Source organism: Neoarius graeffei, chromosome 18, assembly GCF_027579695.1.
Source record: "Neoarius graeffei isolate fNeoGra1 chromosome 18, fNeoGra1.pri, whole genome shotgun sequence".
Classification (NCBI taxonomy): domain Eukaryota; kingdom Metazoa; phylum Chordata; class Actinopteri; order Siluriformes; family Ariidae; genus Neoarius; species Neoarius graeffei.
This window is the reverse complement of record NC_083586.1, coordinates 22,983,504-23,009,582: the sequence shown is the minus strand read 5'-3', so window position 1 is coordinate 23,009,582 and position 26,079 is coordinate 22,983,504. Positions and strand designations below refer to the sequence as shown.

The 26,079-nt window shown below is 42.0% G+C and overlaps 1 protein-coding gene across 3 annotated transcripts in view; it reads left to right on the top strand.

The window, feature by feature from the left end:
* ern2 (endoplasmic reticulum to nucleus signaling 2) overlaps positions 1–26,079 on the top strand; it is a 109,447-nt gene that overhangs the window by 77,105 nt on the left and 6,263 nt on the right. For 2 of the 3 annotated variants that reach the window (XM_060898563.1, XM_060898565.1), the window contains exons 12-21: positions 3,273–3,401; positions 3,606–3,843; positions 4,131–4,221; positions 5,943–6,132; positions 8,254–8,353; positions 8,805–9,004; positions 12,452–12,599; positions 15,799–15,926; positions 19,256–19,379; positions 22,651–22,718. In XM_060898563.1, the coding sequence (XP_060754546.1) occupies positions 3,273–3,401; positions 3,606–3,843; positions 4,131–4,221; positions 5,943–6,132; positions 8,254–8,353; positions 8,805–9,004; positions 12,452–12,599; positions 15,799–15,926; positions 19,256–19,379; positions 22,651–22,718 (1,416 nt within the window). The remainder of the gene's footprint in view (positions 1–3,272; positions 3,402–3,605; positions 3,844–4,130; positions 4,222–5,942; positions 6,133–8,253; positions 8,354–8,804; positions 9,005–12,451; positions 12,600–15,798; positions 15,927–19,255; positions 19,380–22,650; positions 22,719–26,079) is intronic. The other variant, XM_060898564.1, reaches the window with a different exon arrangement.

Here is a 26,079-nt window from a genome sequence, read left to right as displayed (position 1 = left end):
TAGGAAAGTGTAAAGTATTAAAGTTTTGGTCAATATGATTATCATGCTTGTATGATAAAAACTCGCAAAGATATTTATCTCAGTACATGACCTACTCATTCTAAACCTGCTGAGCTTTGCTGGCGAAGTTCTCAACCCCAGAGGATTAAATAATATTGGCTGGCTTTGAGTGGTATATCAGATATATTATATATATATATATATATATATATATATATATATATATATATATATATATATCAGTTAAAACTGTTAATATTATAGTCAGGCTGTCTGTTGTTGCCCAAATGAGGTTGGGTTCCCTTTTGAGTCTGGTTCCTCTCGAGGTTTCTTCCTCATGTCGTCTGAGGGAGTTTTTCCTTGCCACCGTCGCCACAGGCTTGCTCATTGGGGATAGATTAGGGATAAAATTAGCTCATGTTTTAAGTCGCTCAAATTCTGTAAAGCTGCTTTGCGACAATGTTTATTGTTAAAAGCGCTGTACAAATAAACTTGATTTTATTTGATTTGATTTGATATATTCCATTTAGCCAGCATGCTATTGAATGTTTGAAGATGAGTAGCTGAATGGAATATATCTGATATACCACAAAAAAAGCTAGCCAATATTATTATTATTATTATTATTATTATTATACATACACACTCAATGGAACAATTATAGATTTTACTAAAAGTTAAGGACAGGGCTACCGATATTACCAATATTGAATGCTGATTCTGATCGAATGTAATTCAATGTTCTGTCAATCCAATGTACTGTACAAAGTCAAAGTTCTAACAATAAAAGAGGTACGAGTCCAAAAAGCCTGAACAACAACCCAACTTATATACAAGCTATATCCAGGGTGACAGTTCAAGTTCACAGTTACTTTTGGTCGTAGTTAATTGTTCCATTGCAGTTGTTCAAAACAAAAGGGCTTTGCTGAGTGAAGTCCATGAGTGAAGTCCTCTTGGAAAAGTCTCCGTCACTTTTCCTCACCTCCAAGTAGAACTTTATATTTCCGCTATTGTCAATATGCATGAAAAATATCCAATGAAGTTTTTGTAGCCTTTTGGGTGTTCAGCGCATCTTTCTCTTTAAATCTTCAGCATTTAATGAAGCAAACCTGGCGGCCATGTTTGTTTACAAACTGTCAGTCACTCACTAGTGCAGATGTTTTACATCTCTGACGTGTCTCTTTTCCAGTTTTTCGATGTCCGTTGGTATGTTTTTCTCTTGTAAATATGTGTGAAGAATATATAATGAAGTTTTGGTAGCCTTTCAGGTGTTCACTGCGTCTTTAGTTTCAGTTTATTTATTTAGTGCTTAAACGGAGCACTGAATTAACCCCGTCTTCTCTCTCTCCCGGCCAACAAAGAAATGATTGTGCGCATGCGCAACAGAAAAGTTTTGTCATTGGATCTTTGCATGTGATGTCATGTTGTCTCAACAACATGCAATATTATAACAATATTGCACGCTCGTTCTCCATTGGGGAGAGTGGCGTAATACACAGAGGATAAGCAATATGATAACAATATTGCATGCAATCAATAAACCCACTAGAAGGGAATGGAATACGTTTCTATTCCATGGAAAAAGTGGCCTGTACGTACAGTGCTGAGCGTAAATGAGTACACCCTCTTTGAAAAGTAACATTTTAAACAATATCTCAGTGAACACAAACAATTTCCAAAATGTTGACAAGACAAAGTTTAATATCATCTGTTTAACTTATAACGTGAAAGTAAGATTAATAATATAACTTAGATTACACATTTTTTAGTTTTACTCAAATTAGGGTGGTGCAAAAATGAGTACACCCCACAACAAAAACTACTACATCTAGTACTTTGCATGGCCTCCATGATTTTTAATGACAGCACCAAGTCTTCTAGGCATGGAATGAACAAGTTGGCGACATTTTGCAACATCAATCTTTTTCCATTCTTCAACAATGACCTCTTTTAGTGGCTGGATGGAGAGTGATGCTCAACTTGTCTCTTCAGAATTCCCCAAAGGTGTTTGATTGGGTTCAGATCAGGAGACATACTTGGCCACTGAATCACTTTCACCCTGTTCTTCTTCAGAAATCCAACAGTGGCCTTAGATGCGTGTTTAGTCATGTTGGAAAAGTGCATGACGACCAAGGGCATGGAGTGATGGTAGCATCTTCTCTTTCAGTATAGATCAATACATCTGAATTCATGATGCCATCAGTGAAATGCAGTTCCCCGGCACCAGCAGCACTCATGCAGCCCCACATAAGGACGCTGCCACCACCATGTTTCACTGTAGGCACCATGCATTTTTCTTTGTATTCCTCACCTTTGCAACGCCATACAGTTTTGAAGCCATCAGTTCCAAAAACATTTATCTTGGTCTCATCACTCCAGAGTATAGAGTCCCAGTAGTCTTCATCTTTGTCAGCATGGGCCCTGGCAAACTCTAGGCGGGCTTTTTTGTGCCTGGGCTTTAGGAGAGGCTTCTTTCGTGGACGGCATCCATGCATGCCATTCCTCTGCAGTGTACACCGTATTGTGTCACGGGAAATAGTCACCCCAGTTTGGCTTTCTACTTCTTTAGATAACTGCAGTGAACTTGCATGCTGATTTTCTTCAACACTTCTCATCAGAAGACGCTCCTGTCGAGGTGTTAACTTTTGTGGATGACCTGGACGTCTCTGTGAGATGGTTGCAGTTCCATCTTTCTTAAAGTTTTGTACCACGTTTGCTACAGTATTCTGACTGATAAGTAAAGCTTTGCTGATCTTCTTGTAGCCTTCACCTTTGTGGTGGAAAGAAATGATTTTCTTTGGGGAATTCTGAAGAGACAAGTTGAGCATCACTCTCCATCCAGCATCCAGTCACTAAAAGAGGTCATTGTTGAAGAATGGAAAAAGATTGATGTTGCAAAATGTCGCCAACTTGTTCATTCCATGCCTAGAAGACTTGGTGCTGTCATTAAAAATCATGGAGGCCATACAAAGTACTAGATGTAGTAGTTTTTGTTGTGGGGTGTACTCATTTTTGCACCACCCTAATTTGAGTAAAACTGAAAAATGTATAATCTAAGTTATATTATTAATCTTACTTTCACGTTATGAGTTAAACAGATGTTATATTAAACTTTGTCTTGTCAACATTTTGGAAATTGTTTGTGTTCATTGAGATATTGTTTAAAATGTTACTTTTCAAAGGGGGTGTACTCATTTACGCTCAGCACTGTATGTATAATAATCAATAATATTCCACAGAATATTAAGCCTTATTTTACATCTTCTGCGTAGATGCCTCCAGTAACACATGAAAGTTCTTCCCCTACGTTGCCTGATTTGTTGACCTCTGACCCTGTGACCTCATTCTTGGTGACACTGCTGCTGGCCACACTGCTAGCATTCTTGCTCACCTACAAGCAAGTAAGAGCGTTTATGAATTTGATGTGTTGTTCTTTTGTTTTTGTTGTTTTAGTATATTACGTTCCAGCCTGTGACTCTGGTTACACATCCAGCTACATCATCAGCCAAAATATAAAACCTTAGTAAACTCTGGAACACAAAAATACACAGACGCAACCTTTACCTTTGAATGTTTTTACCAAGTTTCTGCTTGTTTGTCACCAGCAGGTCAAAAAAACGCAGAAATCTAAAGAGACGATGGATTCAAGACCCTTAATAGATAACACCAGTCAGACAAGTCAGGTTTTGCCTACAGGAAATGACATCACTTCATCGTCAACCTACAGCAACGGCAACCAATCAGACCACAGCAGCTCCGTCTTGTCCAATCAGACCCAGCCTCACTCGAGCACTCAGGACTCGGTCCCTACAGCCACGCCCAACTTGTCCAGAGAGTCAGAGGGTGAGAAACTTGTGCTCAGCGCAGGATGAACTATGTGCTGTTTTTGTTTTTTTAAAGTCCCACATCTTTATCATTTCTGAGAGAGGTTTCAGTAAGTGCTTACAAGTTACATCTCTATTAAATAATAAAATGACGAATTATAGTTATGACAAAAGGAACTCAACATCTTCGTCTCCTGGGCTTTAAGTACTGAGTACGTTATTGATTTAAAGTGAAAATCCGCACAGTATGCACATGTAACAGAATTTCCAGACGGGTTAAAAAAACCGGTTTCCAAAAAATTTCAGATGTGCAGCCCAACGTGGTGGAAGTGGGAAAAATTTCCTTCAGCCCTTCTGAAGTGTTGGGACACGGTACAGAGGGGACGTTCGTGTTCAGGTGAGTGCTGCTGGACTCTGATTGGTCATCAGGTGTTGATTAATTCTCTGTAACAGCAGCTCTGACAGGAGTGCAGGCTTATATTAATGCGCTCATTGTAATATATCGTTGTTTCTATAGCAACAGCTCATTCACAGGCATGCGTTCTCAACCACTGGGCCCACTAGATGGTGCTTTGTGGCCCACTGCAAAAAAAATTTCAAATTTGAAGCCAAATACTCAATAATTCAGGGTGTCGTAGTGTCCCAAATCCGGTAGCCGGTTTGACGTACACCTTTCAGGTGGAATAAATACATTTGTGGGTGAATTAAGAAGAACAAGTCTTTATTATTGTCACATTCCTTCTTTGCATTTAACCCCTGCACACACACACACACACACACACAGAGTGTGCATGCGCAGTGGGCAGAATAAATAAATACGTTTGTGGGTAAATATTATGGATCTGTGATGCCTACTGGAAGAGAAGAGCAGGAAGGATTGAGAATCAAGCAGCTGTGGTTTGTTTACACCAGATGCTAAAACTTCTGGCATCCTAGCAACCATCGCAAAGATGCGTACAAAGCCCAGAAATCCCTCCTTACCCGGGCAAAAACGATACAGGATTTATCTTGCAGTGTCCTGATCCACAGATCTTTAACCCAGCCACATATAAAAAGTTGTTCTCCTCCATGTTCTTCCAGGTTTTCATCTGTGTGTCCGTGTAGAGCGATGTCTGCAGCACCAGGTAGTTTGAGATGTCGGGGAACTTAATGGATGGATAATTTTCCAACTCCTAATGAATGAATGAATGAATAACTTTATTTAAACATGATAAGTTGATCAGCAGAGCTGGTGGGGTCGTGCATGTACAGATACAAATAATTACAAATACAAAAGGCTAAAAATAAACACAATCTTAAAAAAAAATCAACTTAAAATCTGTTGATTATCTGTTAATTATTTTGACATTAAGTTAATTAATAGTATGCATAACTATTGTCTTTCTATTTAGTTCTGACTACAATAAGATCAAAATTTATTCGACTAATGTCAAATTTAGCTCGTAAATTTTTCTTTCATTGGAAAAATCCGTCTTTGTTAGCGTGTAAGGATCTAATCCCATTGAGTGGTTTCTATATCCACTTCTTGGTTTTATTAACTTGCTTGTTTGCTGTACACAAACATGGCAATAAGTTCTTGTGTTAATGGACCAGACTCCACTTTTGGATCATTAATCTCTTTTGACTGAGAATGCCTTGCATGCATGGTTTGGCTTCTGGCACATCCATACAGTTTTAAATACAAAACCTACAATTAAAAACAGTTTGTTTTTATTGCATTTATGTAATTCCTGGGCTCCCGTCTGTAACAAGGAGTGATGTCGCATCCCATTAATACACTTTACAATAGATTATTAGATTCTAATAGAATAGATGAGCCAAAATAATTGGGGCTCTTTTTTTAGGGCCCCGACTCGTTACAAGTATGAATAGGTGGGCCTTACAGTAGAAAAGGTTGAGAACCCCTGTTCTAGCGGACACTCGATTGGTGTTAAACAGATTAAAAAGAAAAACATGCAGTTGTTGATACGGTGAAATTTTCTTTAAGAGAGAGAATAAAGAGAGGCTGGTGAGGGAGACGCGGTTTATAGCTGGTGTAACATAAGTCAGAATAGAAATTGTAATTGCTGTGATATAAGAGGGGTAATCAACTTTGGAGGTGTGTGTGTGTGTGTAAAGAGGTCACTTTGACGGGCGACATGTCGCAGTGAAGCGTATCCTGCCTGAGTGTGTGGAGTTTGCCGAGCGTGAGGTTCAGCTGCTGCGTGAATCAGATGAACATCCTAACGTCATCCGCTACTTCTGCACCGAGCGCGACCGCCAGTTCATCTACATCGCCATCGAGCTGTGTGCTGCCACCTTACAGCAGGTGTGTGTGCGTATGCGTGCACGTGTGTGTGTGTTATGTATATGTATTGCATAAGTATTCACCCCTTCGACGTTTTCAGCATATGTAGTGTTACAGAGGTGTTGGCAGGAAGTTTTGGATGGGGGGGGCGATGTGTCGCATGCCAAAGATGCGCCAAATCTAGGGGGGTCCGGGGACATGCCCTCCCAGGAAATTTTGGAATTTTTAACCCTCTAAAACGCTATTTCCCGCATTTTGAGAGGTAAATTTTGGTGGAGTAAAGCTAAATTTAATGTCTCTACTAGAGTACATTTCATCCATGTATTTTTTTCTATATGAAACAGAACCAATGATACTATAACGTAATTACGTCTACTTAGTATACCTGGTATCTACCAGGTATTACCTGCTCAGCTACGTGGTATAAAGCAAGAGCATGAATAACCGTCTTTCCTTTAGTCTTCAGTGCGAGTAAACAGTCATTCATTTCTTGGTTTGTGAAATTTGACTTGGGATTTAAAAAAAAACGTATACTGAAAACTTACCTCGTTATCATCAAGCAGCGTGGGTGCCTTTGTTGAGCCCAAAAAGTTTGATATTTGTCTGAAACTCCTCTTCATGCTGATTTTCAGTGAGTGGTCAGGGCAGCAAGCAAATTCATGTAGATCTAGAGCAGCATCAAGTTTTTGGGCGCCCAAAACTGCTTGTACGCCTCGTGAACGTTGTCTAGCCATCCAGACAGGACACGAGTAATCAGTCAGATACAAATGCAGCGACACTGTCATAGCCTTGTTGTCACAGGGTCCCTGCTTTGGCGCAAGTACCCAAGGAGACCAGACATGGCTAGACAGTTGCCACAGCAACGGGTTAATTAGTTCACAGAATATTCATAAATCTGCTTGTCTACTAAAAATGATGGGTTTTGCAATTCTGCGTAAGCCAAATAAGGAAAATCCCGGAAAGCGGAGGCAATCGGTGACGTCAGGGCCAGGCCAATTTGCATCGGTTTTGGTGCAAATGGGTGCTACCAACCTGTAGTACAAAGGGATGTCGCCGGGGCACCGGGATGAAGGGACGCAGCGGGATTTAATAAGGGAATACAAAGGTGTGCAGTGGGCTTTTTATTCACACTACTCTCTCTCCTTTTCTTCCTTGTAAATAGTCAAAGGATTCCCATTGTAATGCCCTCCAACATAATTTTTCTTCCTTTTTTTTGGGGGGGGGCCCCCCTCTGCCCCCACCACTGTGTTACAACCTGGTACTGAACTGGACCTCATTGAGGTTTTTATGTCATGAATCTACACAAAATATATCGTAATACAGTAATGGTGGGAAAAATCAATACAGTTTGTAAATAAAATAAATAAATAAGTTGTGGGGCAGCACGGTGGTGTAGTGGTTAGCGCTGTCGCCTCACAGCAAGAAGGTCCGGGTTCGAGCCCCATGGCCGGCGAGGGCCTTTCTGTGCGGAGTTTGCATGTTCTCCCCGTGTCCGCGTGGGTTTCCTCCGGGTGCTCCGGTTTCCCCCACAGTCCAAAGACATGCAGGTTAGGTTAACTGGTGACTCTAAATTGAGCGTAGGTGTGAATGTGAGTGTGAATGGTTGTCTGTGTCTATGTGTCAGCCCTGTGATGACCTGGCGACTTGTCCAGGGTGTACCCCGCCTTTCGCCCGTAGTCAGCTGGGATAGGCTCCAGCTTGCCTGCGACCCTGTAGAACAGGATAAAGCGGCTAGAGATAATGAGAATGAGAAATAAGTTGTGATTGCATAAATCAATTACTTCTGGTGCAAGCAGTTACCTTCAGAAACGACATGACTCGGTGAATCCAGTCAGCCAGCTCCTGGAAGAACCCAGAGGTTGTTACAGAAATAAACAAAGTTCGAGAACAGTATCAATCAATCTGTGGTTATAAAAATATAAAAGAGCAATGGGAATAATATGATAAGCAAAAACGCCATCAGTGGTTATACTCACCACGATGCTACCATCACCGTGCTTCACATTTTGCTTAATCCCAATAAAATCCATTTCAGTTCCAGGTTGTAATGTAGAAACATTCAAGGAGGGCGAATACTTATGCACAGCACGGTGTATGTAGAAATAAAAGCTAAAAGTCTCGTACGCGTGTATTTGTTTGTAGTATGTCGAGGACCCGAGCTGTCCATATTCCAAACTGGACCCTGTGACTCTGCTGGAGCAGACGATGTGCGGACTCAACCACCTTCACTCCCTCAACATCGGTGAGTTTCCATCGCCATGGCGACCGTATCAATAGTAACAGGATCCGGTTGAATATGCTGCCGTTATAGATGGATAGCGTTCATTAAACTGGCTCCTTATACGACGTGAAATGATGTTAGAAAGTTAAATCCAATATTTTACGCATCACTCTAGTGAAATCTAATTATTTAGAATTCTCACGCAGTAACGTCCGACGGGATTTCAGGTCATCATCGTAACCTTTTCAAAATATATTCAACGGCATTTCCACAGTAATTTCTCCGTTCTGAGAAAAGAACCAACAACTGATTTAGTAATAATAGAGTTATAATGCAATTATAAAGGAAGTGTTAGAGCGTTTGATGGGAGACTCTGGAACGTTCTCACATTTCCACGGTGTATTTAACACGCCTGTGCCATTGTGTACGTTTATAAACTCTTCACATTCACGTGGTTTTATCTCATTCTCAGTTCACAGAGACCTGAAGCCTCGCAATATTCTCCTCTCCGCCCCGGGAGCGCTCGGTCGAGTGCGAGCCGTGATCTCCGACTTCGGATTGTGTAAAAAGCTTCCAGACGGCCGGCACAGTTTCAGCCTGCGCTCCGGAATCCCAGGAACGGAAGGCTGGATCGCTCCGGAATTACTCATCGGTGTGGAGAAAGGAAACCCTGTACGATCATCATCATCATCATCATCATCTTTGTGATGTAGAGTTTTATACCACAGCTCTGTTGAACTCGTGAATCTGACTGGTCAGAAGGTGTTGATTAATTTTCTTTCACAGCAGCTTTAACACTGAATTACCGGTTTATATGAATGCACTCGTTATTAATAATAATTTAACATGGTGAAGTTTCCTGTAAGGAGATATTTATTGAAAGCGAGACGGCCTTTCAATTTCATAAAACCGGTGAAATTTAGTTCCCTCTGAAATTTGGTCATTGTGAGATATGTTTATTTTTGTAATATCTTAAAAAACAGGTCATTCTGTGGCTGGGAAGTTATTTCATTTGAGGGGATTAAAGCAAATAACATGCATGAAATCGCTTGCTTCGCGCAGTCAAGCCGACAGAGGAAGTCCGTGTGTGTGCGCATGTGTAGGTTTACCTTTGAGCGTGCACTGACAGTTCCATCATTCTGTCGCTAAACGAACAGCTGATCACACTGAGGTGCTCGCTGAGCGCCAATATTTATTAGTTTGGTCCTGCGTTTCCTTTCCTTCGTATAGAACATAACGTCTTTTCTTCTCGCTTTCCGTTACTGTAGTCGGTCTTTCACGTTTCATTCGCATCCTCTATTTTCCTCTCCTGTTTCAGATTTGTATCCCACAACGCCTTGTGCGAACGGGGAAAGCCCACCACGTCATGCATGACGTAGTATCTTGTATTGGGTCATGGTGAAGCAGGAAAAAATAGCGGAGAATTTAGGGCCACTTGGCTCTAAATTCATTAACTGTTCTTTTAGGAAAAAAAACTAATAAAATCGGAAGACTGTGATTCAAATTCAGTAGCTTTCGGGCCACTGAAAAAATAATTGGGTGTCAGGGAAAATTCTTTTTATGACCTAAACGTGAAAAATCTGAAAGGCAGGCTAGCTTTAACATTAATGGAAGGAGTCTCCAGTGTGGGAGGTGAAGCTGTAATTTTACGATACTTTCCCGACATCTTCAGGACAGAGGAGTTTAAAAGTACAATATATGTTATTTACCAGCTGGGAGGTCCGTATCCTGAAATACTGTGACCAAGGTCTTGAAAGGCCGAGGTCAGTATTCAAGGCCGAGGTCACAGTATTTCACCATACGGACCGAGCTTAAGCTGGTAAATAATATATTTATTTTTTTCTTTACCAAATTCTAACAGAAAACGAGAGCGCCCGAAAGGGAAAACCGAGCCGAGCCGCCATTTTGAATCCTCATTCACGGCTGTAATGCAAATGGCTTCCTCCTCGGTATACAAGTGCACTTCCATGGCAGGAAAAAAACTACATTTTGCTGCCTATGTAGTCCCCTATTTATACAAATAGGAGTCATTCAGGATTCAACCAGTGGGCGGCACGGTGGTGTAGTGGTTAGCGCTGTCGCCTCACAGCAAGAAGGTCCTGGGTTCGAGCCCTGCGGCCGGCGAGGGCCTTTCTGTGTGGAGTTTGCATGTTCTCCCCGTGTCCGCGTGGGTTTCCTCCGGGTGCTCCGGTTTCCCCCACAGTCCAAAGACATGCAGGTTAGGTTAACTGGTGACTCTAAATTGACCGTAGGTGTGAATGTGAGTGTGAATGGTTGTCTGTGTCTATGTGTCAGCCCTGTGATGACCTGGCGACTTGTCCAGGGTGTACCCCGCCTTTCGCCCGTAGTCAGCTGGGATAGGCTCCAGCTTGCCTGCCACCCTGTAGAACAGGATAAAGCAGCTAGAGATAATGAGATGAGATGAGATGAGATGAGATGAGAGGATTCAACCATGTTTTTGCTTGCCGTTAGCAACAGTTAGAGGTTTTTAGCTTTCTCCTGAAATTTTTCTTTTATTTCTTCTTCCTCAGGGTAGTAAAACTCGCTTTCGCTGTGAACACTGTCGTTATCACTATCCATGCTGTAAAATTAATGCTATTCTCCTGAGAAATGCTGGCAAAAATTTATAAGATTTTTGATAATCTTATAAATAAATCTTATAAAAAAAGATAAATATTGACAAAAAAATGCTACTATGTTTGTTGTTGTTGTGAACGAGTGAGTCACCAGAGGTCCGTAACCGGGGTCCGTAACTGGGGTCCGTACCATAGGATACGGACCCGCTCGCCAGCCAATCAGAGCGCAGGATTTGATGGAAACCGCACTGCGAAAAAAATAAGTTGTTTTATTTAATCCCTAGAAAATTGCTGGCAGTTTGCTGTGGTATAAGAAGGATAAAACACTTTGATATGCTGATTTTAGAAAATAATCAGCTTTGCCGTGATAACAGTAACTTCATCCAGGGTGTCCGCGGATCCTTAAAAAGTCTGAAAAAGTCTGATATACAGTATATGGCGTTTAAGGCCTTAAATAGCCTTATATTTTGCTAATATTTCGAAGTGTGGCATTAATTTTCATATGGGTGGCATTAAATTTCATCGGGGCACAAAAATATATATGTTTGTACATTTTTTTCTGTGCTAACGTTGTTCAAACAGCGCACGTCAATGTGTAACAGGAAGATGGCAAAAAGACCGCTCTGTACCTAAAAGTACAGGCGTCACACAACACTTAGGGGGCAGTGTTTTCCTTATAGTGTTGTGGGAAAAGACGAAGAAGTGGTTTCTTTAGCGTGGCAGACATGTAGGATGGGGAAGTGTAAATTTAGGGACAAGTGGCTTGAGGACCAGAAATATAGCAGTTGGTTGTCAAAAGCAACGTCCGAAAATGAAGCTCGGTGTAAACTCTGCAAGAAAGACATAAAGTTGGGAACAATGGGCTCTACTGCCCTTGACGCTCACATGAAAGGGGAAAAGCATAAACGCTTTGCCGCCAGTCAGGTAACAACAGTTTCCATGCAGATGTTTGCAGCACCGGTTGCAAACGTTAGCGCAAAGCCCACTTTCCCTTCGGTGCCTACTTCTCCCAGCACAAGTGCCTTCGGTGCTTTCGCCTCGACCGCTACACTTAAGGCTGAAATACTGTGGGTTCTGCAAATGATTGACCGACACCACTCCTACAATTCGAACGGAGACGTAGGCACCGTCTTCAGGGCAATGTTCCCTGATTCTGAATATGCAAAATCGTTTACTTGTGGGAAAGACAAGATTCTGTTCGTAAACTGGAGATGCACTGATTAAAATATAAATATGCTTTGACCATAATAGCCTAGAGTCTGATTTTTTAAAATATTTTTTCCCCGCGGTAGTGGTCTTATTTTTTATTCTCACAGGTCTTAAAATGGCCTTAAAAAGTATTATTTTTGGTTATCAGAAATGTGCAGATACCCTGTCATCACAGCACCCTGTCGTTGATGATTTTCCTGTAACAGCACTCGCTGAAGTGTGTTATTCCTTATGTATACGGTGAACATGGAGGAAATAATGTTTAAGTTATTATTAATCTGTTTGTGTGTGTGTGTGTGTGTGTGTGTGTGTGTGTGTGTGTGTGTGTGTGTAGACAAGTGCGGTGGACGTGTTCTCAGCAGGCTGTTTGTTTTATTACGTGGTATCCAGAGGACAGCATCCATTCGGGGACACGCTGCGGCGTCAAGCTAACATCCTCTGTGGAACGTACAGTCTGGAGAACTTTATGGAGGATATGCACGGTGTGTGTGTGTGTGTGTGTGTGTGTGTGTGAGAGAGAGAGAGAGAGAGAGAGAGAGAGAGAGAGTGCCATTTAATCCTTTATTCAAACTTTGCTTACCACATTTGTTCCTCTTGTGCATAGGTGTAGAATTGAGTATGGACGTGTCCCTACCAATATCAAACAACGGCTGATATGTCCCTTCCGATATTTCTGATTGAAGAAAAAAAAATCACACTCCATGTGCGGTACACAAATGGTTACTGTAGGTTTCCACTGGGCGAAACACCACGCAAAATTCGCTCATGAATATTCACTTGCGAAAATAGCAAACAAGTTTGGCTACCATGTCAGTTAGCAAGTGCGGTTGCAGTGCAGTGACCGGCTGCTAGCTAGCAAACTGTCCTTGAGGAATGTAACGTTAGATTAGCTTGTAAAATGAATCAGTTAACAACAGTTCGTATTCAGTGTAAGATTTGCAATTAATCAAATGAATTGCATATTATTATTATTATTATTATTATTCATTAATTACTACAGTTCTGAACTTCAAATTTTAAAAGTCTGGACTTTGGAGAGATGATGGATACTCGTTTGGTGGAACACGACGGAGCAAAATATTGTGACCCTCTAATGTTGGCCTGAGGTTGGCGCCACTGGGGGTTGGCATTGGGTTTATGTCCCCACCAATGTTAAGACCAAAACTACGCCCTTGCTCTTGTGTAACATAAAATCCTGCTGGTGCATACTGACACGTTCTCACATTCACAAGTTTTTTAATTTCTGTCACACTTTTAGTGTCTCGTTCACCAAAAAACACACCTCCATAAAGTCAATGCCATTCATTCATTCATTCATTCATTCAGCCATCATCAGTAAGCTCTTTATCCTGATTGTGTCCATCCCAGTATCACCAGATGTGATTCCCTGGGACGCTTTTACTTTGTCCAAACCAATGACTGTAAAAAACATGGAGGGCGTGGCTCCATCAACTTCTGCTCTATAGAAATGAAGCCAAAATTCCTTCATCATGGGGCCAAATTTGGAACCAGAGTCTGCGCAGTAGAGACGAGAGTCGACGTCAGGTACACCTACTCATTTGGGAGCTCCGCCCCCTTCTTCCAATCCCAAAATCCAGCACATCACCAAGGCTGTCAATCACTTCATTCCAAAGTGTAGCCACGCCTTCTTAACACAGAGTGGAATAAGGTTTTAAAAATATGCAGATCAGCACAGGGGAAGACAGTGTAGATGGAAATACAGTTTAGATGAGAAAAGTGACATGGGGAGGGAGAAAAGACTGTTTTGTCATTGAAACTCATGGGGATGGGCAGGGCTAAAAGTTGTACTGCAGCCAGCCAGCAGGGGCACTAGACCTGCAGTGGCTTCACTTTATAGAGACGATTCGCTGTCCATGTTTTTAACAGTCACTGGGCCAAACCAGAGATGGACAAAGTCGCCGACTTCATTACTTAAGTCAAAGTACAGATCCCACTGGTCAAATGTTACTCCGATACAAGTGAAAGTTGTTCAGTCAAATTTTTACTTAAGTACTGAAGTACTTGCTTTTAAAAATACTTAAGTATTAAAAGTAAATTTTCTGTCAAGGCATCGTTGTATTATTGCCACAACGCTTACAAAACCTAACGCCATTACCAAAGACAGAAATGTGAATTCACAAAATGAACGCATGCTGTGCCGTCATGGTGGTTTAACGTTAAGCTAGCTAGTCAGTGAAGCTCCATCTGACATGCTAGCAAACTCTTTTCAAACTCGAAATCATATTGGGTAGCTAACCTTACTAGAAAAGAAAGATTTCTACATTCTGTTTATTTGGCAAGATTATGCTAAAACATATTTCTGAAAGGATAAGTTAGCGTTATTTATGTTAGCGTAACTCGGTGTTTACATGCTAACTAACAGTGTCCACATTAACTAGCTATGTGTTAACGTTAGCTGTGGACAAGGCTACGGCAACTTGGCGGGCAAATCCATAGAAAGTCATTTGACTAACCAGACTGCATAGCTATTGCAACATTATCGCTAGCTCTAAAGCACAGATAACTTTGTTGCAAGCTTCCTCTTTGAATAAAACATTTACATACCTCAATATGCTTCCGCAGGTTGGATGGCGAGTTTTTGTAGGCCGTGATGTGGTTCGTTTTAAGCAAACAAAGCAAACATTTAAAATGAAACAAATCTTTAATCCTTTCAGAAAACTGAAACATGGATTCTAGGTATGGCCATGGGTGCATTCATTCCCCAGAAGAACCGCCTCCTTCCATTCTGCCATCAACTGATGGTGTTAAATAATGCTGCTGAGAAATCACTGAACTTGATTTTATACAGTCTATGGACGTGACGTGACCCTAGTGATTACTGATCGGCTGTTTCAGCGTCACCTGCAAAAAACCCAATCACATTTTAGAAAAGAAAAGAAAAAAACATCCACTTTCAAAGCTGCTTCATAGTAACGAGTAACGAGGAGCTGGATAGAAATGTAGTGGAGTGAAAAGTACGATATTTGCCTTTTAAATGGAGTGAAGTTAAAGTCATAAGTTGGCAAAACTCACCAGATTTACAAAGGTTTCGGATTTTTCTCTTTCTCCTGCTCATGTATGTGTTAATAAGCACCAGTCAGCCATAAATTACGAAGCATAACCATGAATGGAACATTCAGATTCAGATTTAGCCCCGCCCACAAAACTCCACAGTGTACCAAAAAACAATAAAATTAAGACTAAACGGTGACGGAGCCTCGTAAGTGCAGCTTTTGCTTATATCCTTTTCTAGGGTGCCATTATTTTTGTCCTTATTCATCCTTTTATGGATTTGTTCTTTCAAGTCATTAATATGAATTGACAAAATTTGAGTTTGTTAAATAAAAGGTGTGTAATTGAAAGGAATAAGTGAGCGAACAACAGGAGTGTGATCTGTGTATAAACCCGCAGTAACTCATCACCTGCAGCTGATTAATCGAAGTTCACGTTACAGTGACACAAAATGGAGGAAATGAACATTTTCCCAAGCGAACTGGATTTTCAGGAATTTAAATAAATTCCTTCATCCTGTTTGATAAATGGGTGTGTGAGGTACAAATTGGTTCGAGCAATATTTCATACTTAAAGGAGAGTCTGTTTTGTTTAAAAAATGTATTTTGTGTGTGTGTGTGTGTGTGTGTGTGTGTGTGTGTGTGTGTGTGTGTGTGTGAGTGATTATAGAGGACGTCATTGCAAGAGATTTGATCGAAATGATGATCAGTGCAGATCCCAAGTCCCGCCCCTCCACCGCCTCAATACTAAAACATCCGTTTTTTTGGAGGCCAGAAAAACAACTGCAATTCTTTCAGGTTTGTAAATTTTGTAGAGCAGAAACATTATACTTGGTCATTTATTTATTGAGGAAAATGATCCAATATTGCATATCTGTGAGTGGAAAAAGTATGTGAACCTCTAGGATTAGCAGTTAATTTGAAGGTGAAATTAGAGTCAGGTGTTTTCAATCAGTGGGATGACAATCAGGTGTAAGTGGGCACCCTGTTTTATTTAAAGAACAGGGATCTATCAAAGTCTGATCTTCACAACACGTTTGTGGAAGTGTATCATGGCACGAACAAAGGAGATTTCTGAGGACCTCCGAAAAAGCGTTGTTGATGCTCATCAGGCTGGAAAAGGCTACAAAACCATCTCTAAAGAGTTTGGACTCCACCAATCCACAGTCAGACAGATTGTGTACAAATGGAGGAAATTCAAGACCATTGTTACCCTCCCCAGGAGTGATCGACCAACAAAAATCACTCCAAGAGCAAGGTGTGTAATAGTCAGCGAGGTCACAAAGGACCCCAGGGTAACTTCAAAGCAACTGAAGGCCTCTCTCACATTGGTTAATGTTAATGTTTATGAGTCCACCATCAGGAGAACACTGAACAACAATGGTGTGCATGGCAGGGTTGCAAGGAGAAAGCCACTGCTCTCCAAAAAGAACATTGCTGCTCATCTGCAGTTTGCTAAAGATCACATGGACAAGCCAGAAGGCTATTTGAAAAATGTTTTGTGGATGGATGAGACCCAAATAGAACTTTTTGGTTTAAATGAGAAGCGTTATGTTTGAAGAAAGGAAAACACTGCATTCCAGCGTAAGAACCTTATCCCATCTGTGAAACATGGTGGTGGTAGTATCATGGTTTGGGCCTGTTTTGCTGCCTCTGGGCCAGGACAGCTTGCCATCATTGATGGAACAATGAATTCTGAATTATACCAGCGAATTCTAAAGGAAAATGTCAGGACATCTGTCCATGAACTGAATCTCAAGAGAAGATGGGTCATGCAGCAAGACAATGACCCTAAGCATACAAGTCGTTCTACCAAAGAATGGTTAAAGAAGAATAAAGTGAATGTTTTGGAATGGCCAAGTCAAAGTCCTGACCTTAATCCAATCGAAATGTTGTGGAAGGACCTGAAGCGAGCAGTTCATATGAGGAAACCCACCAACATCCCAGAGTTGAAGCTGTTCTGTACGGAGGAATGGGCTAAAATTCCTCCAAGCCGGTGTGCAGGACTGATCAACAGTTACCGCAAACGTTTAGTTGCAGTTATTGCTGCACAAGGGGGTCACACCAGATACTGAAAGCAAAGGTTCACATACTTTTGCCACTCACAGATATGTAATATTGGATCATTTTCCTTAATAAATAAATGACCAAGTATAATATTTTTGTCTCATTTGTTTACAGTGGTGCTTGAAAGTTTGTGAACCCTTTAGAATTTTCTACATTTCTGCATAAATATGACCTAAAACATCATCAGATTTTCACACAAGTCCTAAAAGTAGATAAAGAGAACCCAGTTAAACAAATGAGACAAAAATATTATACTTGGTCATTTATTTATTGAGGAAAATGATCCAATATTACATATCTGTGAGTGGCAAAAGTATGTGAACCTCTAGGATTAGCAGTTAATTTGAAGGTGAAATTAGAGTCAGGTGTTTTCCATCAATGGGATGACAATCAGGTGTGAGTGGGCACCCTGTTTTATTTAAAGAACAGGGATCTATCAAAGTCTGATCTTCACAACACATGTTTGTGGAAGTGTATCATGGCATGAACAAAGGAGATTTCTGAGGACCTCAGAAAAAGCATTGTTGATGCTCATCAGGCTGGAAAAGGTTACAAAACCATCTCTAAAGAGTTTGGACTCCACCAATCCACAGTCAGACAGATTGTGTACAAATGGAGGAGATTCAAGACCATTGTTACCGTCCCTAGGAGTGGTTGACCAACAAAGATCACTCCAAGAGCAAGGCGTGTAATAGTCGGCGAGGTCACAAAGGACCCTAGGGTAACTTCTAAGCAACTGAAGGCCTCTCTCACATTGGCTAATGTTAATATTTGTGAGTCCACCATCAGGAGAACACTGAACAACAATGGTGTGCATGGCAGGGTTGCAAGGAGAAAGCCAGTGCTCTCCAAAAAGAACATTGCTGCTCGTCTGCAGTTTGCTAAAGATCACGTGGACAAGCCAGAAGGCTATTGGAAAAATTTTGTGGACGGATGAGAACAAAATAGAACTTTTTGGTTTAAATGAGAAGCGTTATGTTTGGAGAAAGGAAAACACTGCATTCCAGCATAAGAACCTTATCCCATCTGTGAAACATGGTGGTGGTAGTGTCATGGTTTGGGCCTGTTTTGCTGCATCTGGGCCAGGACGGCTTGCCATCATTGATGGAACAATGAATTCTGAATTATACCAGTGAATTCTAAAGGAAAATGTCAGGACATCTGTCCATGACCTGAATCTCAAGAGAAGGTGGGTCATGCAGCAAGACAACGACCCTAAGCACACAAGTCGCTCTCCTAAAGAATGGTTAAAGAAGAATAAAGTTAATGTTTTGGAATGGCCAAGTCAAAGTCCTGACCTTAATCTGATGGAAATGTTGTGGCAGGACCTGAAGCGAGCAGTTCATGTGAGGAAACCCACCAACATCCCAGAGTTGAAGCTGTTCTGTACGGAGGAACGGGCTAAAATTCCTCCAAGCCGGTGTGCAGGACTGATCAACAGTTACTGCAAACGTTTAGGTGCAGTTATTGCTGCACAAGGGGGTCATACCAGATACTGAAAGCAAAGGTTCACATACTTTTGCCACTCACAGATATGTAATATTGGATCATTTTCCTCAATAAATAAATGGCCAAGTATAATATTTTTGTCTCATTTGTTTAACTGGGTTCTCTTTATCTACTTTTAGGACTTGTGTGAAAATCTGATGATGTTTTAGGTCATATTTATGCAGAAATATAGAAAATTCTAAAGGGTTCACAAACTTTCAAGCACCACTGTAACTGGGTTCTCTATCTACTTTTAGGACTTGTGTGAAAATCTGATGATGTTTTAGGTCATATTTATGCAGAAATATAGAACATTATAAAGGGTTCACAAACTTTCAAGCACCACTGTACTGCACATATTGAAAATGTTCAAATCCCTGAATGGAGCCAAGTGTCAGAAAATCAGCACTTCTGATGTGATCATGTAATCGCTCTAAAAATATTTGCGGCTTTGTCGCAGGTTTAAATTTTGAGCACAGACAGAGTTTTATAGAGTTTATGGATACAAATATAGAATATGTGGTCATTTATTAGTCACTGAAAATCACAAATCTTGTGTGTGTGTGTTGCAGGATGTCAGTGATCGTATAGAAAAGGAGCCACCTGAGAGCCCTATCGTGGTCCGTTTAGAGACGTCAGGCCGATCGGTGGTCCGAACCAACTGGAGAATGCACATCTCAGCACCTCTACAGGCCGGTTAGTGGAACTGCAACCTTTTTTTTTTCGCCAAACATCTTTTTGGATCGTTGTTTAGACTTCTAAATTTCCCTGTCGTACACTAATATCAGGACTCTGCAACAGCTGCACCCCAAACCTGGCAACAGATCGCTACGCCCCCATGTGGTGATCGCTTGTCTCGGGTGAGCTGTTCCGAAAAATGATTTTCTCAGTCTGTGAGACATTTTAAAGCAGTTTTGACGTTCTTGGTGATGAAGCTTTTAGTATGAGTATCTCTACAGCATAGAGCAGCGCTAAGAAATGAGCCACTAAGGGCCCAAGAGGGAATCAGATTCATCCCCTGACATGCGCAGCAGATCCCTGAATCCAGTTAATCATCCAGCTATTAGTGTTAGAGTCACAGCAAAATGTAAAACGCAATAATAACGCTTCTGTAAGAAATGATTTGGCATGTCTAACCCAAATGGCTGTTCAGAAAAACTGCCTGTACATGGTTTTCCCCAAAGCGTTTGAGCGTATCGGGCCCGATATGCTTGCTCTGCCTGCCGATACACTTAGTTAAAATCCAATACGCTTAGATTTATACCAATACATTAAATTTCCTACCCACAAGTAAGTACTTACATAGGAGAGCAAATAACAGATCCATTTACGTATTGACTGAGATTTGTGCTAAACAAGCGGCCTTTTTTTCCAATGTTTGTGTTGCTTCTGTCAAAGTAATATGCCTGCGTGGTATGATGTAAACAAACTGTAATCTGTTGGCTGTGTCAAGATCACGCGTTCAAACCGTCCAATAAAAATATCGAAAGAAAACGTCAGACATCCTGGAAGTTTCCGATTCATTATAAGCGATCTCATTGGCTGCCGATGTTGTCCCCGACCAGACGGACAAAGCCGACTGACTTTAATCACAAAAGTTTGACCTCGTCTGTTATCATTCATGAATGTGTTTATAAATACATAATCTTTCTGCCAACTTCAATGTATGAATTAAGTTTTCTTTTCCTTTAAACATGTTTTAATCTTAATCTAGTCCATTTAATAAAGTGCCAAAATTGAAACTTTATAATATGCAGTCACCTTACTTTTCTTTTCAGTGTATCTTAGTTCTACATATATTACGGTAATTGCATCAGAAACATTCTAAACCATTACAGTTATAGTAAAACAGCAACTTATTTTAAGGTGGCAGGTCTTAGGTTCAGATCCCTTTGTGATCAACAGGAGGTCATGATGATCGATTCTCTTCACTGGATTGCATAAGACGGAGTAAACCGCTGGTCATATTTTCATGCACATTTTTGTTACAGCACCACTTGATGATAGATAATTAAGGGATCCCCGTAGATTTTCAATCGGTCATAGACCTCAGTAATCTAGAACAAAACAGTTTAACTTGCATGTTGAACTTTAAGGTGAAATTTCAAATGTGTATACATTAATACTACAACCCCGATTCCAAAAAAGTTGGGACAAAGTACAAATTGTAAATAAAAACGGAATGCAATGATGTGGAAGTTTCAAAATTCCATATTTTATTCAGAATAGAACATAGATGACATATCAAATGTTTAAACTGAGAAAATGTATCATTTAAAAAGAAAAATTAGGTGATTTTAAATTTCATGACAACAACACATCTCAAAAAAGTTGGGACAAGGCCATGTTTACCACTGTGAGACATCCCATTCTTAACCCATTCTTGTCTAATGTAGGATTCTAGTTGCTCAACTGTCTTAGGTCTTTTTTGTCATATCTTCCGTTTTATGATGCACCAAATGTTTTCTATGGGTGAAAGATCTGGACTGCAGGCTGGCCAGTTCAGTACCCGGACCCTTCTTCTACGCAGCCATGATGCTGTAATTGATGCAGTATGTGGTTTGGCATTGTCATGTTGGAAAATGCAAGGTCTTCCCTGAAAGAGACGTCGTCTGGATGGGAGCATATGTTGCTCTAGAACCTGGATATACCTTTCAGCATTGATGGTGTCTTTCCAGATGTGTAAGCTGCCCATGCCACACGCACTAATGCAACCCCATACCATTAGAGATGCGAGCATCTGAACTGAGCGCTGATAAAAACTTGGGTTTTCCTTCTCCTCTTTAGTCCGAATGACACGGCGTCCCTGATTTCCATAAAGAACTTCAAATTTTGATTCGTCTGACCACAGAACAGTTTTCCACTTTGCCACAGTCCATTTTAAATGAGCCTTGGCCCAGAGAAGACGTCTGCGCTTCTGGATCATGTTTAGATACGGCTTCTTCTTTGAACTATAGAGTTTTAGCTGGCAACGGCGGATGGCACGGTGAATTGTGTTCACAGATAATGTTCTCTGGAAATATTCCTGAGCCCATTTTGTGATTTCCAATACAGAAGCATGCCTGTATGTGATGCAGTGCCGTCTAAGGGCCCGAAGATCACGGGCACCCAGTATGGTTTTCCGGCCTTGACCCTTACGCACAGAGATTCTTCCAGATTCTCTGAATCTTTTGATGAGATTATGCACTGTAGATGATGATATGTTCAAACTCTTTGCAATTTTACACTGTCGAACTCCTTTCTGATATTGCTCCACTATTTGTCGGCGCAGAATTAGGGGGATTGGTGATCCTCTTCCCATCTTTACTTCTGAGAGCCGCTGCCACTCCAAGATGCTCTTTTTATACCCAGTCATGTTAATGACCTATTGCCAATTGACCTAATGAGTTGCAATTTGGTCCTCCAGCTGTTCCTTTTTTGTACCTTTAACTTTTCCAGCCTCTTATTGCCCCTGTCCCAACTTTTTTGAGATGTGTTGCTGTCATGAAATTTCAAATGAGCCAATATTTGGCATGAAATTTCAAAATGTCTCACTTTCGACATTTGATATGTTGTCTATGTTCTATTGTGAATACAATATCAGTTTTGGAGATTTATAAATTATTGCATTCCATTTTTATTTACAATTTGTACTTTGTCCCAACTTTTTTGGAATCAGGGTTGTATTTAGGTCAGAAATCATTGAAACACTGGTAAAATCTATCCTATAATCATCTATCAAAAACCTCTCAGAGACCCTGAAAATGCACCTGAGAGCATCTGTTTTCAAAAAATTTTGCGGGGGGGCCATGCCCTCGGACCCCTCTAGTTTCACTTTGCGCCATTGGTGCTCAATTGTCTGTGTTTTATCATGCCAGAATTTAGGGCTTTCATTTTTTTCTGAGGAAAATACTGCTGTACACACTATAAAGTAGGTCGCATCATAAGTGTAATGATTTATAGTCTTACTATCTCTTCTGTCTGTCAGATCTGAGGAAATTCCGCACATATAAAGGGAACTCAGTCAGAGACCTGCTCAGAGCCATGAGAAATAAAGTGAGTACTTGTGTATTATTATTATTATTATTATTATTATTATTATTATTACAAAAGGTCAAGAAACAATTATTTGAAGAAGAATTGACTCGTCAGTCACTGTTTTGGTTTTCAGATTAGAAAATTGTCATTTTGAACATAAACTTTGTTAAAAATTGATATATTTATTGATATTTATAATGACATGCTGTTACAAATTTTGACTCTTCGTGCTTTTTTTTTCCAAGTCGGGAAACATTTGACATTCTATTCTTTCATCAGGTTTAAATGTAAAAGTTCATCTATTCATTATTTTTACTTATTTTATAAATAACAAATTTAAGATGATGAAGAAGAAGAAGAAGAAGACACGCACTCGCCTTCAGTGCACCTCACGTATTTTATTCTATCCACATTCACTGGATATGAGCAATCGCGCGCTCTGATTGGCTACTCTACTACTAGGATATCAGCTCATATACCGTAAGTAGAGAAAAACAAAATGGCGGAGCGTGTTGCCGATGCACCCGAGGATGAATTAAAAACTCTACTCGAAAACAAAACCTGAATTTTTTTTTTTAATGCAACAAAATATGGAATGAAAGTATTTGATGGTATGTTTTTTATTTTTCAAGAATTATTATTATCGCGTTTTTCACAAATTGCTCCTGTCATTTGGGAAGCGGAAATGATTTTGTCGGACGTTTTGTATAAAGTTTTTATTTATCGAATTTGCAAAAAATAAAAATGCTCCGTTTCACAAAATCCAGTGAACGTGGATAGAATAAAATGATGGTTACGTATGTAACCGCGGTTCTATGAATTTCGGATGACCGCCAGAGGCGGTGCTGTAAGCACCTGGATGTCCATCACATGCGCATGCAGTTCGAGTGTCTGTATACCAACAAGGTCGCTTGCGACAGGGGGTGACGTATGTCACTGCACCGGTACTTAAGGTGCGTTCACCCCGGAAGCGTTCTCTTGGCAGTCTTCTCGTCAGCCTTCCGAGTGACGGCCAAGCTCTGGCGGTCATCCGAAATTCATAGAACCGCAGTTACATATGTAACCATCGTTCTATTTCATTTCTACTGACCGCCAGAGGCGGTGCTGTAAGCACCTGGATGACTTATACCAACAGGGTCACGAGGAAGACCTATTTACCCTACGAATGGCTGAAAAGGGTGGCTGTGGCCAGTGGATTGTGCATGGCCACATTAGCCCTATAAAACCTTGCAAATGTGCAAGTTGAGACCCATGAGGCAGCGGCGCAGATATCAGAGAGTGGAACTCCACGTAGAGCCGCCCATGATGCAGCCACATTCCGAGTGGAGTGGCCTCGGATGTGGGGAGGGACCGGGAGGCTGCTGCTAATGGCCTCCACGGTCCAGTTCGACAGTCTGTTTGGACAGCGCGTGGCCGCGCCTATGTCCAGTGTGGCCCACAAACAGTGCATCCGACTGCCGAAATGCAGCAGTCGCTTCAATGTATGCCCTCCGTGCTCGAACTGGGCAAAGAAGGACGTGACCTTGGCCCTGCTCATTCTCCTCAGGTGGTGGTCTGAAGGCTTCCAGGCTGCGGGGCTGATTGGTGTATGAAGAGGAGAAGTTGTTCTTGGGCATAAATGAAGGATTAGGCCACAATGTTACACCTGTGCCATCGGGCTCCATTGTAAGCACTCCCGGCCGATAGACAGGGCGTGTAGTTCACCCGTTCTCTTAGCATTCCTTTTAGCTATGACGTCGGCTGTCTTTAAAGATAGCCACTTGAGCTCCGTCCCCTGTAGGGGCTCAAATGGAGGTTTACACAGTGCACTTAAAACCAGAGGCAAGTCCCAAGCTGGTCTTGGACTGCGTTGAGGGGGTATTATGCGCTGAGCACCTTTAAGAAAGTGGCTCACCCGTGTGTGGGATCCCACAGTCAGCCCGTCTACCCTGTTGTGCATTGCGGATATAGCGGCTACATACACCTTGATGGTGGAGGGTGCAAGGCCCTCGTCCAGATGAGACTGTAAAAAGCTGAGAATCCCCGGTATCGGGCAACATGCCGGTTCCTGATGGCGTGCTTGGCACCAACTTACAAAGAGCTTCCACCTATTGGCATAGAGCGCATTGGTGGAAGGTGCGCGGGAACACTGGATGGTCCGCACAACGGTCGACTCACATTCTGCTAGCAGTGGGTCGGGCCCTTCAGAGGCCACACCCACAGCTGCAACCGTACTGGGTTCGGATGCCAAATTTGACCTTCCATCTGTGAGAGGAGGTCCATCCGTGCAGGAAGACACCAAGGCTCCTTGTGCAGCAACCCATACAGGGTAGGGAACCAGACTCTCCCCGGCCAATAGGGGGCTATCAACAGCACCCTGTGACCCTCCTTGAGGATCCTCTTGAGAGTGGGCAGAATTAGCGGGAGTGGTGGGAAAGCATATAGGAGCTGCTGTGGCCACTCATGTGCCAGTGCATCTTGGCCCAAGGGGCTTGACGTTTCTTTCAGTGTAAACCACAGGGGACAATGTGTCGTGGCCTGGGAGGCGAAAAGGTCCACCTCTGTCCTGCCGTATTGCAGCCAAATACTCTGCACCACTTCCGGGTGCAGCTTCCACTCCCCCGGATCGGGGTTCTGTTGTGACAGAAGATCCGCAGCAGTGTTCCTCACTCCTGGTGAATGCATTGCCCTCAGGCTCACCAGACGAGGGTAAGCCCATGTCAGTAGGTGCCGAGTGAGCTTTCAGGGAAGGTAGTGACCTGGTGCCGCCCTGGTGGTTTATATGATAGACCACAGATGTATTGTCAGTCTTTATAAGGACATGCCGACCCGCTAAAACCGGACGGAAATGTTTCAGGGCAAGGAAAACGGCCCGCAGCTCTAACACATTGATGTGTTGTCCCTGCTGTTGTGGGGCCCATATGCCTCGGGCAGTCCTGCACTGCCACACTGTGCCCCAGCCGATCAGTGACGCATCGGTGGCGACTACTTCTCTGCGAGAGGGTATGGACGTAGACATGAGGAGCAACTGGCCGTGATTCTGACTGGCCTGTGCCTGTGATGTTGTGGATGTAACCCAAAGCTGTTCATCCAGATTTGTAGAGGCCTGAGTGTGAGGAGGCCCAACGGAACTACCGACGAGGCCGCGGTGAGTATACCTAGTAGTGTCTGGAAAGACCTGAAGGTCAGGGTTCGTCCCTTCCTGAAGCGATGTAGCCGTCAGACAATATCGCTCACCCGTCGCTAAGACAGGGTTGCCTTCAACAGCTGAGAATCCAGCTGAAGGCCAAGAAAAACAGTCTTCTGGCTGGGTGTAAGGGAGCTCTTGGCGTGGTTCACCCTGAGCCCAAGTTTGGTGATGTGAGAAACCAGCACGGCTGGGTCGCTGAGCGTGTCTACC